A 19,852-nucleotide genomic window follows, 5' to 3' on the forward strand; every position below is an offset into this window, starting at 1 on the left:
TTAATGATTAACCAGCAACCTGTCATTTCTGCACCTTCTTTTTTAAACGTCATGTCTTGCCTTGCCTGAGTGTGTAACTGAAGCTGTTTTCACACATGCACCTCCTGAAAATGTCTAGAAAACTTCAGGACAGGCACACACCCTGAAATCTTCCTGAATTGCTTTACAATGAGGAGTTTTTCCTGTCTGATCTGATGGGAAGTGGGGGGGGGGAGGATCTCCACTCTCCGTCTGACAGTGAAATTCTTCTTTTTTTAGCCGTTTTCACTTTTGCCCTCCTGAAAATGTCAAAATGATTTCAGGGAGGACTGCTCCGGTCTTGTGCATACAGTCTTTACACCATGCACCGGTCACTGGATATAAACGTCACCAACCCCTCCCACTTGCTCGAGGTGAATTCTCCTGATTATATCCTGCTGTGTTCTCACATCAGCTCACTCCGACTACATGTAGAAAAAATACTGGGAGGCTGGCAGGAGAAACTCTGGGAAAAATGTGGCTGTTTGCTCCTCGTGCAAATATCAGTTTTCAAATAGAGTTTTTCAGGAGTTTTCTGTAAATGTTAAAGCCCTAATTGTGACGGACATGAGAATATGAAATTCATGAAGATTTCAGGGGCAGCCTATCCTGAATTTTTAAGAAATTTTCCGAGGTGCTTGTGTGAAAACAGCTTTAGCTACACACTCAGGACCGATGCATGTCTGGATGTCTACTTATGATGTTCTAACAGCCTTCATTATGTTTGCACCGTCAAACAAGTCTGTATGGAAATTTGGGGGTGAACATGGCGGCCTCTGCTCTTGCGGCTTTGATTGTTAAATAATAATAATTACAAATTCACTCACGTGCCACCGTGCAGTTTAATCAAACAGTCGTGAAATCAAGTCTACCTTCATGAAGGTTAAAGTGTGTCAAATCAAGTTTCTGTTCAACCATACATTTTGAAGTATGTAGTTGTGTCGCTGGATTATATTGCATTTTCTTACAGATGTTTCTATTTCTTTTATTGTCCACCCTATTTATTATAACAGCGAGGGCAGCTAATAAACAATACAGGTCAACAGCATCACAAACTGCATCCTGCAAAACAACAATTCAGTTGAATTTGTGCTACACAACGGCTAAAACCAAGACATAGTAAGACCTCATTAGACACTATTTTGCTAACAGATTTTTCAAACAAAGAGGACACTTGTGTTGAACAGTTGGACAAGATGGAGTTGATCTCCATATGATAATAGTAAGAGCGCCAACATGAAATGTGAAGGTTAATATGCAGAATCATGTTCTCAGTTTGTGTCACTATTTTACTAGAATTATACCATTTTTTGCACCGCTCAGCGATTTCTTCAACGATGCCTGGATATCATTTGTGACTGTCAGAGACATACTTTGCAAAGTAACCCTAGAACAAACGAAAGCCGTTACTGTGACATCATGTTTCAGCCAATCACTCTAAATATACATTTTTTTATTGTTTAAACATGATACGGGTCCACTGAGTGACCATTCATAGCTATACAACACACATCGTAGCTGCACCAACAGAAGCAGAACACAAAATAAACATAGCATTGTTCATAAACATAATTTAAAAAAAAGATCATTCATATTGCTCATCAAAATCGAGGAGATACTTTAGAAACGTCCAATGAGTTTTGCAGTTTAAGGGCAAGTGTCTATTAATGCCGTTTTTTTTGGACTGGCAGCGGCCACAACCTAAGTTTCAGAGTGCTTTTCACAGGCGCTTGCTGTTGCTATAGGTTACGGAAGTTGACTTCTGCTTCCCTCTGTAGTGACAGATCTTTTATATAGCTCCATGTGCATAATAATTTTCTTTATTGGAGGAAATTTGGCCAAGACAACATGAAAATAAAGTCGAGGAATTTGAAGCTTCATCAAAAGGCAACTGGACTTGGTTGAAGATCTCGCACCTCTCTTCTTCAGTTTTGGTATAACAGGTGGACAGAGCTACACATTTAAGCCTGACTTGCATGAGAGTCGTTAGCTGAGTCTATTTTTAGCTCCGTCCACCAGGTAGTTTAGAACTGAAGAAGCCTTTCGAAGGAGGAGAGGTAAAACCTCCTCAAGATCTTCGACCAAGTCCAGTTGCCTTTGGATAACGCTTGGAATTTCCCATGACCTGGATGACTGAGAACCTACTCAGACAATGTAAAGGAATCCTGACCCTGCATTAGCAGCAGCTTTGGACCTGAAAGTGTACCCTTGTAAAGACAAATCAGATTAGTGATTGCGTTGTTGTTGACGAGGATGATATAAGAGATCCTGCCTTTTCTTGATTTGATTGGAAAGCGAGGGAAAAGTGAGATTGTACGAGTGTGGCTTGGATGCTGAGCACTGAAAACGCTAAACAGCATTGGTTTTTGTATTGAAAATTGGGACTTGGAGTGCACAAAAGGTAGTTACTGGATATTTGGATCTGTTGGACGGTGAACAGCTGATATAGCATTCATTTGCAGGATATATAGGAAATACTTGTTTCCATTATTTATTTGGAAGAATAGTCTTGAAGTCTGAATCGTTTGACTGTTTTCGTAGTTATTCTCTTGAACTGGATAAAACAGGTTGCTATTCTATATAATCCTTTTTACGTGTGGAAGAAAACTGAGAAACAAGCAACAGAAAAGCTCCTGTACAAAGACTGTGGACACAAGAAGGTACAACAAAGTATTTTGCATGCCTTCCATTGATTAACCTCATTTTGATGCAATCTCCTGCCTTTATTATTCCTCGTTTACAAGGCTGCTACACATGGTGAGTGATCATTGTCACATTTGTGCTCGTCTCAAACTCTTTTTGATATTCTAGACACATTTTTGTTCCTATTTCAAGAGTAAGCAATCATTGTTGCTTAAGGTTAGAGCTTTGGGACGTTGACAAAATTGGTAGATGATGATGTCCTGACTGAATGAAGTCTACATATATATATACTATATATTTTTTGCTGCATCCAACAGATTATGCATAAGCAACAGGATTAAAGGCTATAAACTTTAAAAATGACCACAAACCATTGATGGACTGTGATAGAAAAGTGCATGAGGGTGCATGCAAGAGGGTGGAGACAGACAACATGAGACAGGGGGCACGACCTCAGAGTGTTGGCTGCTCTGTTGGTGATTATACCTTCATTAGTTGGCAAACCTCTTTGCCATGCCAATGTTACAAGCTTTTAAGGAGGTCTTCACTGTAAGTGGTCGATGACGCTCATCCAATGATGATGGAGGATGTCATTGCCAATCAATCCAACCCTACTTCTAGACCCTACTAGAAAAACCCTACTAGAAGTGGGTTTTTTGGAGTGTTAGTTAGAATAGAAGAATCAAAGTTCAGTGAGCCTACATTGGAAATGTCTAAATCCAAAGAATGGATGTGGAAGCCTTGCATCATGCAAGTTATTATAGACAAAAAAACAAATTTTATGAATTCAGATATGAATGTTGAACTCTTACAGGAATTGACAAAGCAAAGAATGGAGGGAACACGTTTGGATGTTTGACCTCAGGGGAAGGCTGCATGGGTTCTCAGGCAGTACACCGCTCACTCTCCTGAAAAGCTTTGACATTCTCTTGATTTTCAGTCCCTTTGTTCTAGTTATCGTCATCTTCATCGCTGTCTCTCATGGAAATGCCCTGCATCCCTCCTTCTCTCACTGACGCCGTGGCTTCTTCCAAGGTCAGTCGGTTCCTCACCGTGTCATACATCTTACTGTTTAATGTGGAGTCCAGCACCCCTTGGAGACGGAAGTCACGGTACTTTTTCTAGAACAAATAAACAGACAAAAACCATTGGCAAAGGTAATGAAGAAAGCGCTTTACAGGTTTCCTTAGAAAGAGGGCGTTTTGACAGTGGATCATTTGAGGTTAATCACATTGATTAAACAATATACACAATTATTTATTCCCTGAGATACTTAAAATAACCAAATTCAGTTGTGTCTGTGTCTCTCTAGGGACTGTATCTGAGATAACTTCACTACCTTTTTTCGCTATTCGAGGTTGACCATTGCACTGTTTGTTGCTTGCACAGGCTTGTAGTGTAGTTGTAGTTTCACTGGATCTACACAGTCCCATTACAACCACAAGTTGGACAACTACAACCATTTGTATCCAAATTAGATATGGGTTAAAAGGAGATGACTACATAATGTTCCAGAAGGGTGGGGTGGTAGTTTGGTTTTTGGAGTGGTTTGTTGGTTGGTAGAATGGTTGGCTGGTAAGCTGGTGGGGTGGTTTGTTGGTTTGTGCAGTGGGTTACTGGGAGTTTGGTGGAGAGTTTACTTGGTGGGGTGGTTGGTTAGTTGTTTGGTTTGTTGAGTAATTAGTTGGTTTGTGGAGTGGTTGGTTGGTTGGGGGATTTGATGGTTAGTTGGTTGGTTTGTGGGGCAGTTTGTTAGTTTTCTTGAGTGAGTGGTTGGTTGGTGGAATGATTTGATGGGTGGAGAATTTAGTTGGTTGTTGGAGTGGTTGGTGGAATGGTTGGCTGGTTAGCGGATGGGGTTGTTGGTTGGTTTGTGGAGAGATTAGTTGGGAGGTTGGATGGTTAGTTGGTCTGTGGGATGGTTGTTGGAGGGGTTGGCTGGTTAGTTGGTTGATTGGATGGTCAGTTGGTTGGTCTTTGGGATGGGTGTTGGAGGAGTTGGCTGGATAGTCAGTGGGGGGGGGGGTTGGTTTGATTGATGGATGGATGTGTAATAGTAGTCATATTGTTGTAAAGGCACATGCATAATAATTAAGGGATATGACTTATATTGTGTTGTCTAAACCTAAATCCACACGTTTTATTTTACTAGACAATCTTGTGTTTTACTCAGTATATATCTGATCTCATTTATCTAGTTGATTGGTTGGTTGGTGGATTTGATGGTTAGTTGGTTGGTTTGTGGGATAGTTGGTTAGTTTTCTTGAGTGAGTGGTTGGTTGATGGAATGATTTGATGGGTGGAGAATTTAGTTGGTTGTTGGAGTGGTTGGTGGAGAGGTTAGTTGGGAGGTTGGATGGTTAGTTGGTCGGTGGGATGGTTGTTGGAGGGGTGGTTGGTTTGTTTGTGGAGAGGTTAGTTGGGCATAGGGATGGTTTGTGAAGGGGTTGGCTGGTTAGTTGGTGGGGTGGTTGGTTTGGTTGGTTGATTGGATGGTCAGTTGGTTGGTCTATATATCTGATCTCATTTAGCTTACGATATATTCTGATATGAGGATATTGCTGTCTCTCATTATGAATGCCTTCACTGTACCATAAAGGTCAAATGAACAAGAAAGCGTATCAAGTGCAGCTAACAATGAAACCACTTGATTTGTAAAAAGAGGAGAATTTAACAATCATGGAAGTGAAATTCATCGCGAAGCAGCAAATAAATGATCAAATGTTCCACTAGAAGATTTGGCCCTTTAATGTTTTACACACTTACTAACTTTTTGAACTATTCATGACAATAGTTGATATTTTATAGTTTTTCTCTGTTTCTACTCTTTAGAGGTTTGTTGTTTGGAGTAAAATTTTAAGATGTTTGTTCTATTGCATACAAAATCTCTGCCGATTTTCGAAATTGCGGATAAAACGTCCTCATTGAGCTGTTTTATTATTTTATAGCCACAGAACACTTAATTATTAAATTATTATATTATTAAATAATTTTATGTGTAATAACCCTGATTGTTAAGTACAGTGGCTCTAATTTAAGGAAAATTCTGAGTGGTCTCTTTTTTTCCAGAGCTGTAGGCATGAGATTAAAAATTTAAAATATCAAATGAAGTGTGCAGAGGTTCTAACCTTGACAACCCTGATGAGAATCTTCAGCTGATAAACATGTAGCTGCAGGTCCATGCGGTCAGTCAGCCATGTTCCCAAAAGGTTCATAGTGCTGGTGTACCATTGCTGATGGAGACACAAGAACAAAGAAGGTTTCATTATCTGATATTCAATTCAGTAAATGCACACAAAGCATGATGATATCTTAAACAGACACAAAAAGAAAACAAATTTAACACTCAAATATGAATCCACAGCCCTGGAAATGAGTATCTGAAATACATCCACTTTGCTCACGTTGTATTTGGCACAAAGAGCATGTCATGTCATCCCTGCAGTGTGTAATCCTGGCTGAGTTTCCTTGTCGATCACTGAGGATGAGGCCAGAGGGACAAAGCTGACAAACAGATCCTCGGCAGAAAGACGTCTCTAATCTGAGATGTTCATGTCATGTCGGTCGCACGGCCTCATCAAGCCATGAGAAATTGACACATCATGCAGAGCAGGCGCTCCTCTAAAGCAGGGGGGTTGTTGCTGCTGCTGCAGTCTTCCCTGGGACCCAAGATTAGGAAACAGTCTCTTCTACCCATCAGATATTCCCGTAGGCTAAGGATCTATTTAAATCTGGATTGCGGTCTCCAGGACGATGCATCAGCCAATGAGGAATCAGATAATAGTTAACCTAATAAATAGTACTGCTTATTATGCTTTTGGTGCACAGCACCGTGCACTGTGCACTTCAAAGTCCATGATAGAAATCTATCGGTGAGTTTGCAGCAGCATTTTTTGACTTTTCTACATATGTCTTGAGTCTCTTTTTTAAAATGTTATTCGATTGTATGAAATCAACAATGCTCAGCAGTTTTATAGAGAGTATATAGTCTGACATGTCATTTGTTTGTAGTCATGGCATTAATTAAGATAAGTGAGAATCAGAAATCACATTACATGTTTTTAAAAAGCCTGGTGTTGTAGTGCTGAGTGAAGATTCAAGTCAAGAAGTCAAGATTTGTCTACACATTGTTTGAAGTAGGGATGTGCGCGTTTAACCGATCAAATGGTGCTCAAACTGCAATGCAGCCACCCATCACTATCTGATGAGTGGGCACCTTGTAGCCGTTTATCAGGCGGCTCAAGACCCGCCTCAGCTCCCGCTCTTTCCTGTTGTTAAGTTAAAAGTTTGTTTGAGACGGCATTTCCAATATGGCGACCGCCATCAATGGGCTTCAAAACACCTCCACTGACCTTACAGCCATCTTTTATACAGTCTTTGGTCTGCACTCATTTAGTTCCATGGACCACAGGACTGCGTCTTGTTACTTCTTGTATACAGAGGTGTTACAAACAGAAACATGGAATTTTACTGACTGCTCTATTTAGACGCGTCTTATTCAAACAGTGACCTCTGCGAGGCACAGCGAGCACAGCAGCCACGCACAAACAGCCGAAAGGCTGCAGATGTTTCTCTGTGGGCCCTGGCTGTTGCCAGTCTAATTGATGGATAATGATGAGCACGGGCTGATACTAATAGAAGCTGACTTTCAACAGTCAGGGTCACAGCAGAAAGGATGGGGGGCTGGAGGAGACTGGGAAGAGAAATGAAGAGGAAGGGGGTGGAAGTGTGTCTGTGAGTGTGTGTTGGTAAGAGATTGGATGCCATGGGGTCATTTCTAACTTGTATAAGGGTTTATCCTTGAAAGGTAAACATTTTTTCTACCAGACTTATGAATATATAAGATCTGTTGTCCAAAGTGTTTGAGACTATGTAGTAGACAAGTAGAAACAATCACAAAGGTAATTATTGTGCCAGGTTGTTCCAGCATTACAGAACATAAGAGACACAAAGGAGCATCACATGTCAGTGAAATACAAAAGAACATAGAACATAAAGTTCATCAATTATAGTAGAGGAGGAGGGGGGGAATGAAACCAGGCCTGAAAAGGGATAAATATAGGTAGAATTGCAATGAAGTTTCTGAGCATTTTCTTTGTAACATAAATAATGTATTGATAACAGTAGTCATTATCCCAGAAGATTAAAGTAATGAAAACAGAAAGATAATCAATCGATATACTCGTGCTTCAAAGCTGGGGCGAAATGGTAAATGGACTTGGAGCTTGTTAAGCTCTTTTCTAGTCTTCAGACTCTTCAAAGCACTTTTACACTTCAAGTCACACCTATACATATTCACACACTGATGGCAGAGGCTAATATGTAAAGTGAACATCAGAAGTAACTAATACCATTCATAAGCATCCACACATCCATCGAAACCTTCAACCTTCCAGTTGGGAAACGACGTCTCCACCAACTGAGCCACAGCCGCCCCATTACATAAGAAATGAGATAAATGTTAACTTAAGAATCTAATTAAAAAACAGAGAAGGAGGATCAAAAATGAATAGCATCCATCCATCCATTCTTCATCATCCTTTCATTCATCCATCCATCCTTTATCCATCCTTTCATCCATCCATTCATCCATCCATCCTTTTATCCATCCTTTCATCCATGTATCCATCCTTTCATCATCCATCCATCCATCCATCCATCCTTTTATCCTTCCTTTCATCCATCCTTTATTCCATCCATCCATCCATCCTTTTATCAAGACTTTCATCATCCATCCTTTATTCCATCCATCCATCCATCCATCCTTTTATCCTTCCTTTCATCCATCCATCCATCCATCCTTTTATCCTTCCTTTCATCCATCCATCCTTTATCCATCCTTTCATCCATCCATCCATCCATCCTTTTATCCTTCCTTTCATCCATCCATCCTTTCATCCATCCTTTATCCTTCCTTTCATCCATCCATCCATCCATCCTTTTATCCTTCCTTTCATCCATCCATCCTTTCATCCATCCTTTATCCTTCCTTTCATCCATCCATCCATCCTTTCATCCTTTATCCATCCTTTCATCCATCCATCATCCATCCTTTTATCCTTCCTTTCATCCATCCATCCTTTATCCATCCTTTTATCCATCCATCCATCCATCCTTTTATCCTTCCTTTCATCCATCCATCCTTTCATCCATCCTTTATCCATCCTTCCATCCATCCATCCATCCATCCATCCTTTTATCCTTCCTTTCATCCATCCATCCTTTATCCATCCTTTCATCCATCCATCCATCCATCCATCCTTTTATCCTTCCTTTCATCCATCCATCCTTTTATCCATCCTTTCATCCATCCATCCATCCATCCTTTTATCCTTCCTTTCATCCATCCATCCTTTTATCCATCCTTTCATCCATCCATCCATCCTTTTGTCCATCCTTTCATCCATCCTTTATTCCATCCATCCATCCATCCTTTTATCAAGACTTTCATCATCCATCCTTTATTCCATCCATCCATCCATCCATCCTTTTATCCTTCCTTTCATCCATCCATCCATCCATCCTTTTATCCTTCCTTTCATCCATCCATCCTTTATCCATCCTTTCATCCATCCATCCATCCATCCTTTTATCCTTCCTTTCATCCATCCATCCTTTCATCCATCCTTTATCCTTCCTTTCATCCATCCATCCATCCATCCTTTTATCCTTCCTTTCATCCATCCATCCTTTCATCCATCCTTTATCCTTCCTTTCATCCATCCATCCATCCATCCTTTCATCCTTTATCCATCCTTTCATCCATCCATCATCCATCCTTTTATCCTTCCTTTCATCCATCCATCCTTTATCCATCCTTTCATCCATCCATCATCCATCCTTTTATCCTTCCTTTCATCCATCCATCCTTTATCCATCCTTTCATCCATCCATCCATCCATCCTTTTATCCTTCCTTTCATCCATCCATCCTTTCATCCATCCTTTATCCATCCTTCCATCCATCCATCCATCCATCCTTTTATCCTTCCTTTCATCCATCCATCCTTTATCCATCCTTTCATCCATCCATCCATCCATCCATCCTTTTATCCTTCCTTTCATCCATCCATCCTTTTATCCATCCTTTCATCCATCCATCCATCCATCCTTTTATCCTTCCTTTCATCCATCCATCCTTTTATCCATCCTTTCATCCATCCATCCATCCTTTTGTCCATCCTTTCATCCATCCATCCATCCTTTTATCCATCCTTTCATCCATCCATCCATCCATCCATCCTTTTATCCTTCCTTTCATCCATCCATCCATCCTTTTATCAAGACTTTCATCCATCCATCCTTTATTCCATCCATCCATCCATCCATCCATTAGAAGATTTTTGTAATCATTGTATTCTATTGATTGATTGATTTCATCACATGATACCAATGTTTGTTGTGTTTGAGTAAAAAAAAAAAAAAAAAAGATACATATTTCTGTCTTTCATGTCGGCATCGATTGTGATCCATCTTGTGCAAACACTGGATTAATCATTAAATGAGATCACCATAAGCAGTGGCAGCTCATACCCATAATAATATCAACACTTTCATTCTTCAAACAGTCTTTTTCAAGGCGAAGGTTTTTGTGCAAATGTCGTGCACTGTAGAAGACACAAGACTGAAAGTCACAATAACAGTCAGAATAATTTGGCATCACTAGAGATAGACTTTTGAGTAGCTGTGTGTTTCCTCTTACTATGTATCATTATGGTGCAACAAAACTATTCTTTATTATTGACCAATTTTAACTTTTAAGACCAAGACAACGAAGTCTCCCCAATATTTCGACCTGTAGGGAGAGAAAGAGAGCAGGGTCTACATGTAGGTCAGGCTCAGGCAGTAGAAGATCGGGTGAAAGAGAAGAAGGCTGAGCCGAGGCAGAGCCGGGGTGAATCAGTGAGGCGACCTGGTGCCAGAAACTTCCTATCTGTCGCTGTGTGCCTGTGAAGGCTTCGGCGTGGCAGCAGGCCTGTGATCTCGCCCCGAGCACAACCACCCGTCGAGAGGCCAGGCCTGGAGTGACTGATCCACTGACTGGCTGCTCTCCCTCTTCCCATCATCCTCCTTCTCCATCACTTCTCCTTTTTTTTTTTTTTTTTTTTTAACTACGACTTTACACCGTGCCACACAGCTCCCATCTGCAGCCATTTTTTTTTGCAGCAGCCATTTTGTGTGGTTTTTCCGCTTTACTCCTCTTCATTTTGTACAAAAAAGTCGAGGCGGTTATGTCACCAGTCTTCTCGCTGCCATGACTGGCATTTTGGAGGTCTGACAGGGACATCTTATGTAAACGTAGTGGCTGTGATTTTCATCAACTTTTAGATCTTTTCTATGCCAGCTTCAATGGAGTTCTACATCCGTTTAAAAACAATAAAATAAAGAAATGATCTAACAGAATCTTAAAATCTAACAAAAACATCTAAAGCTGCTTACAGACTGCTGTTCTGCACTACAAAGTTCCATCATTAGTACCCCGTTTTACTTATTGCATACGTTACTGTGTAATATTAATGTCACAGTGTGTGAATTTAAATTGCATTAGGGTGTTGCGTAACACTGAGAGCGGGCAAAAGATGAAAAGGTGTGTGTGAGCTCACAGTGGGAGATCCACATACACTCAGGCCTGCAAACACACACAGCACTGTTCCGCGTCGCCGGATCAAACGTTACACACTGACAGCTCGTTCCCCCGTTACACCTCTGTCACCACCTCTGATGGCGGATCAGCAGAGGAGCGACTTCACTCTACCATTCTGGCTCCATGCGTTAAACTTTGCACATGAGGTGTAACAGGTGGGAAGTATTCAGCCTCCAATATAAAATAAAAGGGCAGCGTTTGTGTTCTGAAGCTTACTTTTGAGATTTTATGAGTCAAAAGTATTTTTTTAAGTATTTGTTGCCTTTATTGGAGAGATAGGACAGTGGAAAGTCGGAAATCTGGGAGGGAGATGGGAACGACATGCCGGAAAGGAGCCACAGGCCCGGGCAGCCGGCTTGGAGGACTATAGCCTCCGCACTTGGGGCGTGCGCACCCCCCGAATGTGTTAAACTCAATGTCCACCACGTATTCATGATGAAGTCGTCATGAAAAGTCAATCAGTCGTTCACATCCCTGTAATTCTCTTGTAATATTGCAGCTTCTGATGTAACCACGGGATGATTATCAGTTGAAATGCTAATGCTCTCGTCCTCCTGGAGGGAATTATCTTAAAGTCATCTTGAGAAGAGATTTCTTCTTAGGAAAGTAATAAGAGAGAGGCTTCCATGCAAGAAGGGCTTCACAATGTATGCCCAATCAGTGACACAGCTGTTCATTTCCACAGCTGTTTCAACTGACTCTGAGCTGTAGACAACAGCTTATGTGATGCATCAACCCTGGTCTGAACCTCAAGGATTCCCTGCCTCTGCTTTCTGAAAGGTTGTTTCCTACTCGGATTTCTTTTTTTCTTTATTTTCATGTTGCTTAACATCAAATGTAACTCTGTTAACCTGGAATCTGTTAACAAAGACGTTAACTTTGATATCAGTCAGTAAATTCTTACTGGAGTTGTTTACACCTATAAATAATAGACTGTGAGAGGCAGAGGTCGCCAGTGGGCCATTATTGGGAAAGCTTGAGTTGGCATTTTGACGGACACTATATTGGTTTTTGAAAAGGCGAGTTGTTGGGTATGCATTTTTCATACCTCTAAGTCAATAGACGGGTTGCCATGACAGCATCTCCACATGGTTGATTGTGTTTGTGACTCTTAATGAGATCATTATTTGCAAAATGGACATCATGCTGTATTGAGGATGACTTGAAACAAGCATAAACTCCTCAGGAAAATGTTTACTGAGGCAATGAGGCAAGTGTGAAATAGTCAATTTTCAAAGACTTCCCTTCCAACTAATTTCCTTTCCATATCAGTCAATATGTTTATATGAACAGTTAGGTCATGCTACGGTTCTATAGCCAGATTGGGGCTTTTAAATTGGACTACAATCCATGGGGACCAGCATGGGGAGAATCGATTATTGACCCTATAACCAACTCCTTAGGTGTTGATATGCCGCCTTTCAGCTCGTTACTATTGGACTACTTCCAGTTAACCTTGCTAACTAAGTTAGCAAATGGCAAACTGGTTGTGTGTTGAACGCTGAAAACATGGAAAACTTAACTTCTCTGTCCATTTGAGTTGTATACTTTCTGTAGTAAATCAATCCCCAACCACATTATCTAAGTGTGTTTGAGAAGTTTGACTTAGTATGATTTCAGTCAGACTAACATATTCACATTTATTCAGAGAGTCATGCTTTAGTTGAACTTACACAATAAACTGACTTTTTCTGTCTGCATGTAAACATACTGATTGATATCTACAACTAGCTGTAAGAAAGTAGGCTTACTGCACATCCCAATTGGCTTCACTTTTGAAACCAAGAGGCCATCTTCACCGCTTGAATTCACACCATTCGCAAACCACTACACACCCAACACCCATGAGCCTTGATGGATGTCGCTATGGAGAAGTGTTCCATCTCAAATTGTGTTTCAGTTCAGACATGGCACCATAGCTGCTGAACATTTTCAAAATGAACCAAGCAGTAACCCTAACTGCTCCAGCTGAGTCATTTTACATTTCATTGGGGCATTGAGTGAGAGTAACAATATGCTCCACAAGGGGAACAGCTGATTTGATGTCATCATGGCAACACATCGCTAAGTTACCAACTATAAGACTTAAAGTTGACCTAGATGAGTGGTTGCTGTACAAGCTGTTGATGGTCGTTGCTAAAATGAACTAACATGTATGATGTTTTGTTTGAATATTATTTCATTCAGAAAGAGTTCCTGACATTTAATTGTGAAAATTGTGAAAAAAACAATAGTAATTCCATAGAGACATTCATAGATTACACAAAACATCCAAACCTAGTTGTCTGAAGAATGACTGAAAAGACTTCCACCATAGTTTCTCCAACTTCTCCACACGGGTCTTAAGGCTTCTGAGTGGAGTGTGCGGTCTTGTTGGATTTTATAGAAATTATAGGACACAATCGCCAACATAGTCATGGCTTTTCATACTTTTTTTTCCTCGTATTTTCTGCTCTGTTTCACCAAGTTTTTTTCTACTGACCCACTTACACTCCTAACAGGAAGGCTGTTTTTTTGTGTGCCCAGACTCTACCTTCTTCCCTTCCAAATGGTACTCTTTACACCATTTCTGTTTTGATATTTTCCCCTTCTCTGACTCACAACTTTCAAAGCTCCTCAACTCCGTCTACTTCCACATAGCATCGTGCAAAAGCTGCAGTTTCTCTTCAAACCCTGGCACGCGGTTGCTGTCCTTCAGGGCTGGATTAAGACGTTGTAGCGTTCACATAGTTTAAAGCCACATTGACGTGTGATGGGGCTCGTCAAAAGAACAGTGATGGCCCCTCTTGCTTTGTTCCGCTTGGCAGGAACTAACAAAAGAAATTCATCAGAACCGACCAATTCATCCGAGCTCTCTTTTTTTAGGGCTGCTTGGGGATCAGCAGGGGGCTAGCGCTCGCTAACAGCCAAAACGAGCGTAATATGGCTCTGAATACATAATGCCGTAACAAGACAGAGATCAAATCTGTGACATTCTAACGAGTTCCATCTGAAGGAAATGCTCCCATCCCTTCGACCGGGTTATCTGCCTGTGTGTGTGCGTGCTCCCATTTGTGTGTTTTGCCACCTCCTGACACGCTGATGAACCCCTACCTATACACAGGCGACATGCACGCCCTGCGGAACACCACACACAAACACACACACACACACACACTCCCACATACAGAAATATACATCTGCCATTCCATCCCCCTTCGAGCGAGAGCTGGGAGACAGTACGACCTCCTGCCCCCATCTGACACCAACCCACCCATCCCACTAGAACCACCCCCACCCATCGACACACTTACACACACAAACCTCGCCTTGAAGCCAGCGTTCACACCCAAGTCTTCACATGGAGCCCAGCAGGGGTTGGGAGCTGCCACCAGCAGGATTTGATGCAAAAAGTGGCACACCTCTCCTCCCCACTCCCCCTCCCCATCCACCTACTCACTCACCTCTTTTGTGACCCTTTTGCATATATTTACTGTTGGCGTAATCAGTGGGAACTGGCCTTTTTACATCAGAGGGGCAAAAGACACAGGAGACGTCTTTCATTTTACTCTGAGGGCACTGCTGTAAATAATAAGCAGAAAGCTTCAATAGAATTTAAAAGTAATTATAATAATTACTTTATAATTATAATAATCGCATACTATACAAATGCCCCTTTAAGGACTACACTCAACGCAAAGTTAGGATGAAGAATGGTGCATTTCTGTTAATGTTTCCTCATCTTTATACTCTGTTGAGTCTATAAGACCAACCAAAACCACTCTAGTTGCAGGCATTGCTTCTGTGCAACTGTGTTGAGATTTGCCAGCCTTACATATGGATCAATAAGTGGCAACTTAGACTGAACCGATAATTGGTGTTTTCACACAAGCACAAAACTCCTCCAAATTTCCCAAAATGTTCGGCGTGAGTCGATGTGTGAACGCAGCAGGAAATATGAGGGAATGTTTTTTTTTCACAGGGCAGCAGGGTGATGACATATACGTGACCCGTGCGCATAGTGGAGCCACTACTATTTCCTACTTGCAAGTTTGTTCTTGTACTGTGAATAAGTCCAATTACATGTAGAATTGATTTGAAGGCAGAAACCGTCATTATAGCTCGGAGCAAGATTTCATGAGCAGTGTGTCAACATTGCTTTTACCGCTTTCATTGGCCGTTTTCACTGATGCACTCCTGCAAATTTCTTCTTCTAGACTTCTCCTGAAATCTTCCTGAGTTGGTTGTTCACACATGCACCTCACAGTTGGAGACTATTCCTGTCGGACAGGACGGGCCATGACGTAAAAAGAACAACAGACGATGCAACAGAGTCCGCTATAAGAAGCAATAATGAGAATGTTTTGCCTTCATATCAATGCTACCTTGAATTAGACAGAATCACAATACCAACAAAATAGTAGATAAGATGAATAAAGCTGTTTCATTATGTGCATTGAGATCGCAATGGTCACATGCACACAGTCTATTGTCATTTGCCAATTGCAAGATATAGACGTCACCAACCCCTCACGCTCACTTGAATTTTCATGAATATTTCCTGCTGTGTTCTCAGGCCGAGCTTCACATGGAAAACAATTGTAAGGGGGCTGGCAGGTAAAAAGTCAGAGTGAAACCTGTATCTGTTTGCGTTGACACATGTCACATGGGAAAATATCAGGGGGTTTTCAGGAGTTTTGTGCAAGTGTGAAAGCACCGATTGTTTACCTGAGTGATTGAAACTGTATATTAATAAACCTGTGAGTACCTCTGCATGCTGTAAACAGGCCCTGATCTTGATTAAAGGTAGGATAAAGATGCTTTTAAATTGCATTGGAGTAACAGGGGCTAATAAGAAAAGCATATTTACACACACACACAAACACACACTAGCACAAAACCCCCAAAAAGCCAACTGATTTGTTAGGTCAGAGGCCCTCTTTTGTGCGGCGGCTCAGGAGCTTTTGTGCTGCTGAGAGCCAGGAATGTTGGAGCTGAGGAGGGGCCTCACCTCACCGCAGGGGGTACACGGGGATTACAAGCAACCTGGGACTCTGCCTCTTTCTGCCTCTACTGCTGCTCCTGTGTGTGTGTGTTCAAGCATGGGTGCGTTTGTTTGTGCTTTCAAAAATTAAGAGCACTGTGAAACCATAGTACCTGTTATGAAGGATTAAGGCTGACAGCTTTAAAAAGCACAAAAAAGTTGACATTGGATTGTACTTGTCAGATTACCGTCTCGTTTATTGCTTGTTCTGACATGTGCAACGATCTGCTTGATCATTTTCTTATTCTGTTTAATTTCATTTGTTTGAGTTAGGAATTAAATATATTTAATTGGGTCAAATTAAAGCTTTAAAGTGGACTTAGGCTTTAATGTACAGACGAGTGGTATCGATGTACAGATTTAGTGTTGTAGCATTCTTCAGTTATTATTTGGTACAAAGACTAAATCTTCATTAACCAGCATGTGGTTGTATGCCGCTTCCCCCCCTCCCAACCTCCAACCCCCAAGTACTATTTTGGACTTGCAAAGAAATAAAGTCACAAGTAGGCCTATCTTAAACTTGCAAGGTCTCACCACAGTCATTTAAAAAGAGAGACATAAAACCAGAATTCTCATCACATTCAGAAGAATCAGATGGTTAAAATGGCCAGATCAGTTTTTCTGCAGGGATGTTGTGACGCCACCATGACGTTGGTCTTTGACCGCTGGGTTTATGTCATCGATTTATCCTTTGACTCGATGGTTTGAAATGAAATGGAAAAGTTAAGTTTCATCTTATCATATCTAAAGATTAGTCACAACAAGGACACTTCATGGTGAGTTTCTGCTTCTCTGCTTGTTTTCAGTTTTTCATTCATGTAGGGTCAAAATAAGAACGTGAGTGCAGCTGTAAGATATACGAACGAGGGTGCAGAAGATCTTGGTTTTGGTCGGGGTAAAGGTAACGCTTATTAATTGGTAGATATACTCAAGAGGATTAACACTATGGTTAATGATAGTCATTAGAAGTCCAGAAACGTATAAGTGGATGTGCAGGTTGTGTATTCGATGGTTGACCACATTACCTCCCACACTCACAGAAAATAGCAGTGTCTAATGAACTAACCTATTAGCATGCTAATGACTCTGAAGCTATACAGTAGTAAACCTTGGCTAATCCTCAACTCACTGTGAGCAGAGGAATCAGCCACGTTTCAGGCCTCATTGTCCTAAATGATGGGGATAAATGCAAACACCTGCTTGTTCTGCTTGAAATGTTTTGCCTCGTCAATAAATGTTTCAACTAGGGCAAAGTTTCAACCTTAAATCTGCTTCAGTTTCTAAGGAGTTTTTTTATTATCCAATGCAATGAAAGGATGCTCAGGCTGTTGTGTTATTCCTCATATTAATATCAAAAGAAAAACACAATGTCTTTTCAAACCTAGTACATGAAAAGACAATAACAGCTACATGACATGTTGTTGATTGATACAGGATTAACCTCACAGAGGAGACATGGCAATTAAATGTTCATTGTTTATTAGTTTAACACAACGGCATTTTGATCATTGTGAAATTACCTGTACATCATTTGTTATACAAATGGCCATGAATATTTTGCAGGAGCTCTCAATTAAGACCGTCAAAAAGCTGATTCAGCACGCCTTTAAGGCCACTAACTAAATGTCAACAAACAAAAATAAATAACAAAAGTCCGAATACAAACAAATAAATACTAAATGTGCCAGTAGCTGATATTAGACTACTTTTTTGTTTTTTGTTGAATCTTGTTTGTATTCTTCTAGTGTAAAGCACTGTTCTGACAACCTCTACTTACATCTACCTGAAGCTTCAGTGTTTATCCAGCTCTGCATGGGTCTGTAAACCTTTCTGTGTTCTAACCTCTCTCCATTTTTCAAAAGCATCTCCAATATTGATCCTAGTTTGAGCACGTTTCTGCTCGTGGAGCTTATTAGAAACATGCAGAGGCTTTTTAGGTCGGGTACAATCACTTCTATCTGAACCACTTCTCTTGACCCGCTTCCATCACTGCAACACCTGTTGACCTGATAACTGCTCTCATATCTGGCAAACCGAGGGGCGTCCAAAACGGCCTTAAAAGCGCCTACCTTCTCTGGTCCAAACAAATCCAGAGCATTCAGGAGCAGAATCTAAAGTTAGAAGGAGGACATACTGGCTGCTGCATTGTTGTCAGAGAAGCCAGCACTTCAACATGTTTCCTTAATGATCAGATAGTAAGGGCAAGAAGTTTCACATCATTTTTGTCATAACTTGCAGATAAGTTAAACATGTTGCATTAAAATGATCTACTCCCACTGCAGGGTGCTTGAATGCCCATATTCCACACTAATGCATTATCACATTGACAGTTGAATTTACCATGAGAAAGATAATCAGAAGTGATAGCTATTGAATTGAATCCTCTTGTTCACGATCAACCACTTAGCTGACCACTTGGTGTGGATGTCTGAGCCTCAACTCAATGCAGAAGAGATTAAAAGTCTGTATTGTCATTGCTACACTAAGGCTGTGTATGTAAGCTGTGTGTGTGTGTGTGTGTGTGTGTGTGTGTGTGTGTGTGTGTGTGTGTGTGTGTGTGTGTGTGTCAGAGAGAGAGAGAGAGGGAGAGCATGTCCTGCTGGGACCCAGCTGTGTCTGCAATTAGCAGGAGGCATGGAATGATGATTGCTGGTGCGGCAACACTAATACCAAGTGACAGGCTTCCTTATGAAGGAGAGGGAAAGCCGCTGAGTGCCATAAAGCTACACTACTTTTTCTTTCAAACACACAGGCTTACACTGAAAGCACACACAGTCCAAATATACACACACACACACACACACACACACACACACACACACAAGCAAGGAGGCAAATAGGGATAAGGCTGGTGTAGTTCAGGGGGGCCTTTAAATCTGACTGCAAGACATTATGCACTTTGCACAAAGGGCTCGTCTAATCCTACCTGCTCTTCCTTTCAGAGCCCACCGCTGGCCCATTCTAGTCCCACTGACCAGCTCAGCAGTGGGGGCCCATTGGTGGCCACACTCAATTACCATAGTAACTCACCCAGTGGGTTAGGAGAATCCTCCCCCCTGCCCCAAATCTCCGCACCAAAACCACTACGCCCCCCCCCCCCCCCCCCGGTCCCTCCAAGCTCTCAAACTTACCTTGTCACCTTACAGCAGGACTAAGCTTGACCCTCAGAGAACAAATGGGCCTTTTCACAGGGGCATAATGGGACTCAGCATCTTGTACTGGATGATGTCATCCCTCGAGGCCATGTCTACACTAACATGAATGAATGAAGCTTTTTACTCCCTGATCTTCGCTCCATAATGAGCATTTTTAAAAACTCAGGGCTGGTGTTGAAGTCTGGATGTTAATGTAAATATTCTCAACAGAAACAAATGGGTACTCCCAGATAGACATGGTTACATTAAGCATATGATAACCCTGCACTAATGTGTGCATCATCCGAAATCCTGATGACCACATGTAGTTTTCTTGCTGCAACATAAAAGCAGTCATTTCAAATTCTGCTCTGACTCATATTTTTTCCGC

General features: G+C 41.3%; 1 protein-coding gene across 2 annotated transcripts in view; it reads right to left on the reverse strand.

Annotated features, from left to right (window-relative positions):
- Positions 1-1,454: 1,454 nt before the first annotated feature.
- Positions 1,455-19,852, reverse strand: part of cadpsa (Ca2+-dependent activator protein for secretion a) — a 164,542-nt gene continuing 146,144 nt past the window's right edge. For both annotated transcript variants that reach the window (XM_061041507.1, XM_061041508.1), the window contains 2 exons: positions 5,790-5,894; positions 1,455-3,782 (listed from right to left, as the gene is read on the reverse strand). In XM_061041507.1, coding sequence (XP_060897490.1) covers positions 3,612-3,782; positions 5,790-5,894 — 276 coding nt within the window. In that variant the 3' untranslated portion in view covers positions 1,455-3,611. The remainder of the gene's footprint in view (positions 3,783-5,789; positions 5,895-19,852) is intronic.

Source organism: Labrus mixtus, chromosome 7 (assembly GCF_963584025.1).
Source record: "Labrus mixtus chromosome 7, fLabMix1.1, whole genome shotgun sequence".
Classification (NCBI taxonomy): domain Eukaryota; kingdom Metazoa; phylum Chordata; class Actinopteri; order Labriformes; family Labridae; genus Labrus; species Labrus mixtus.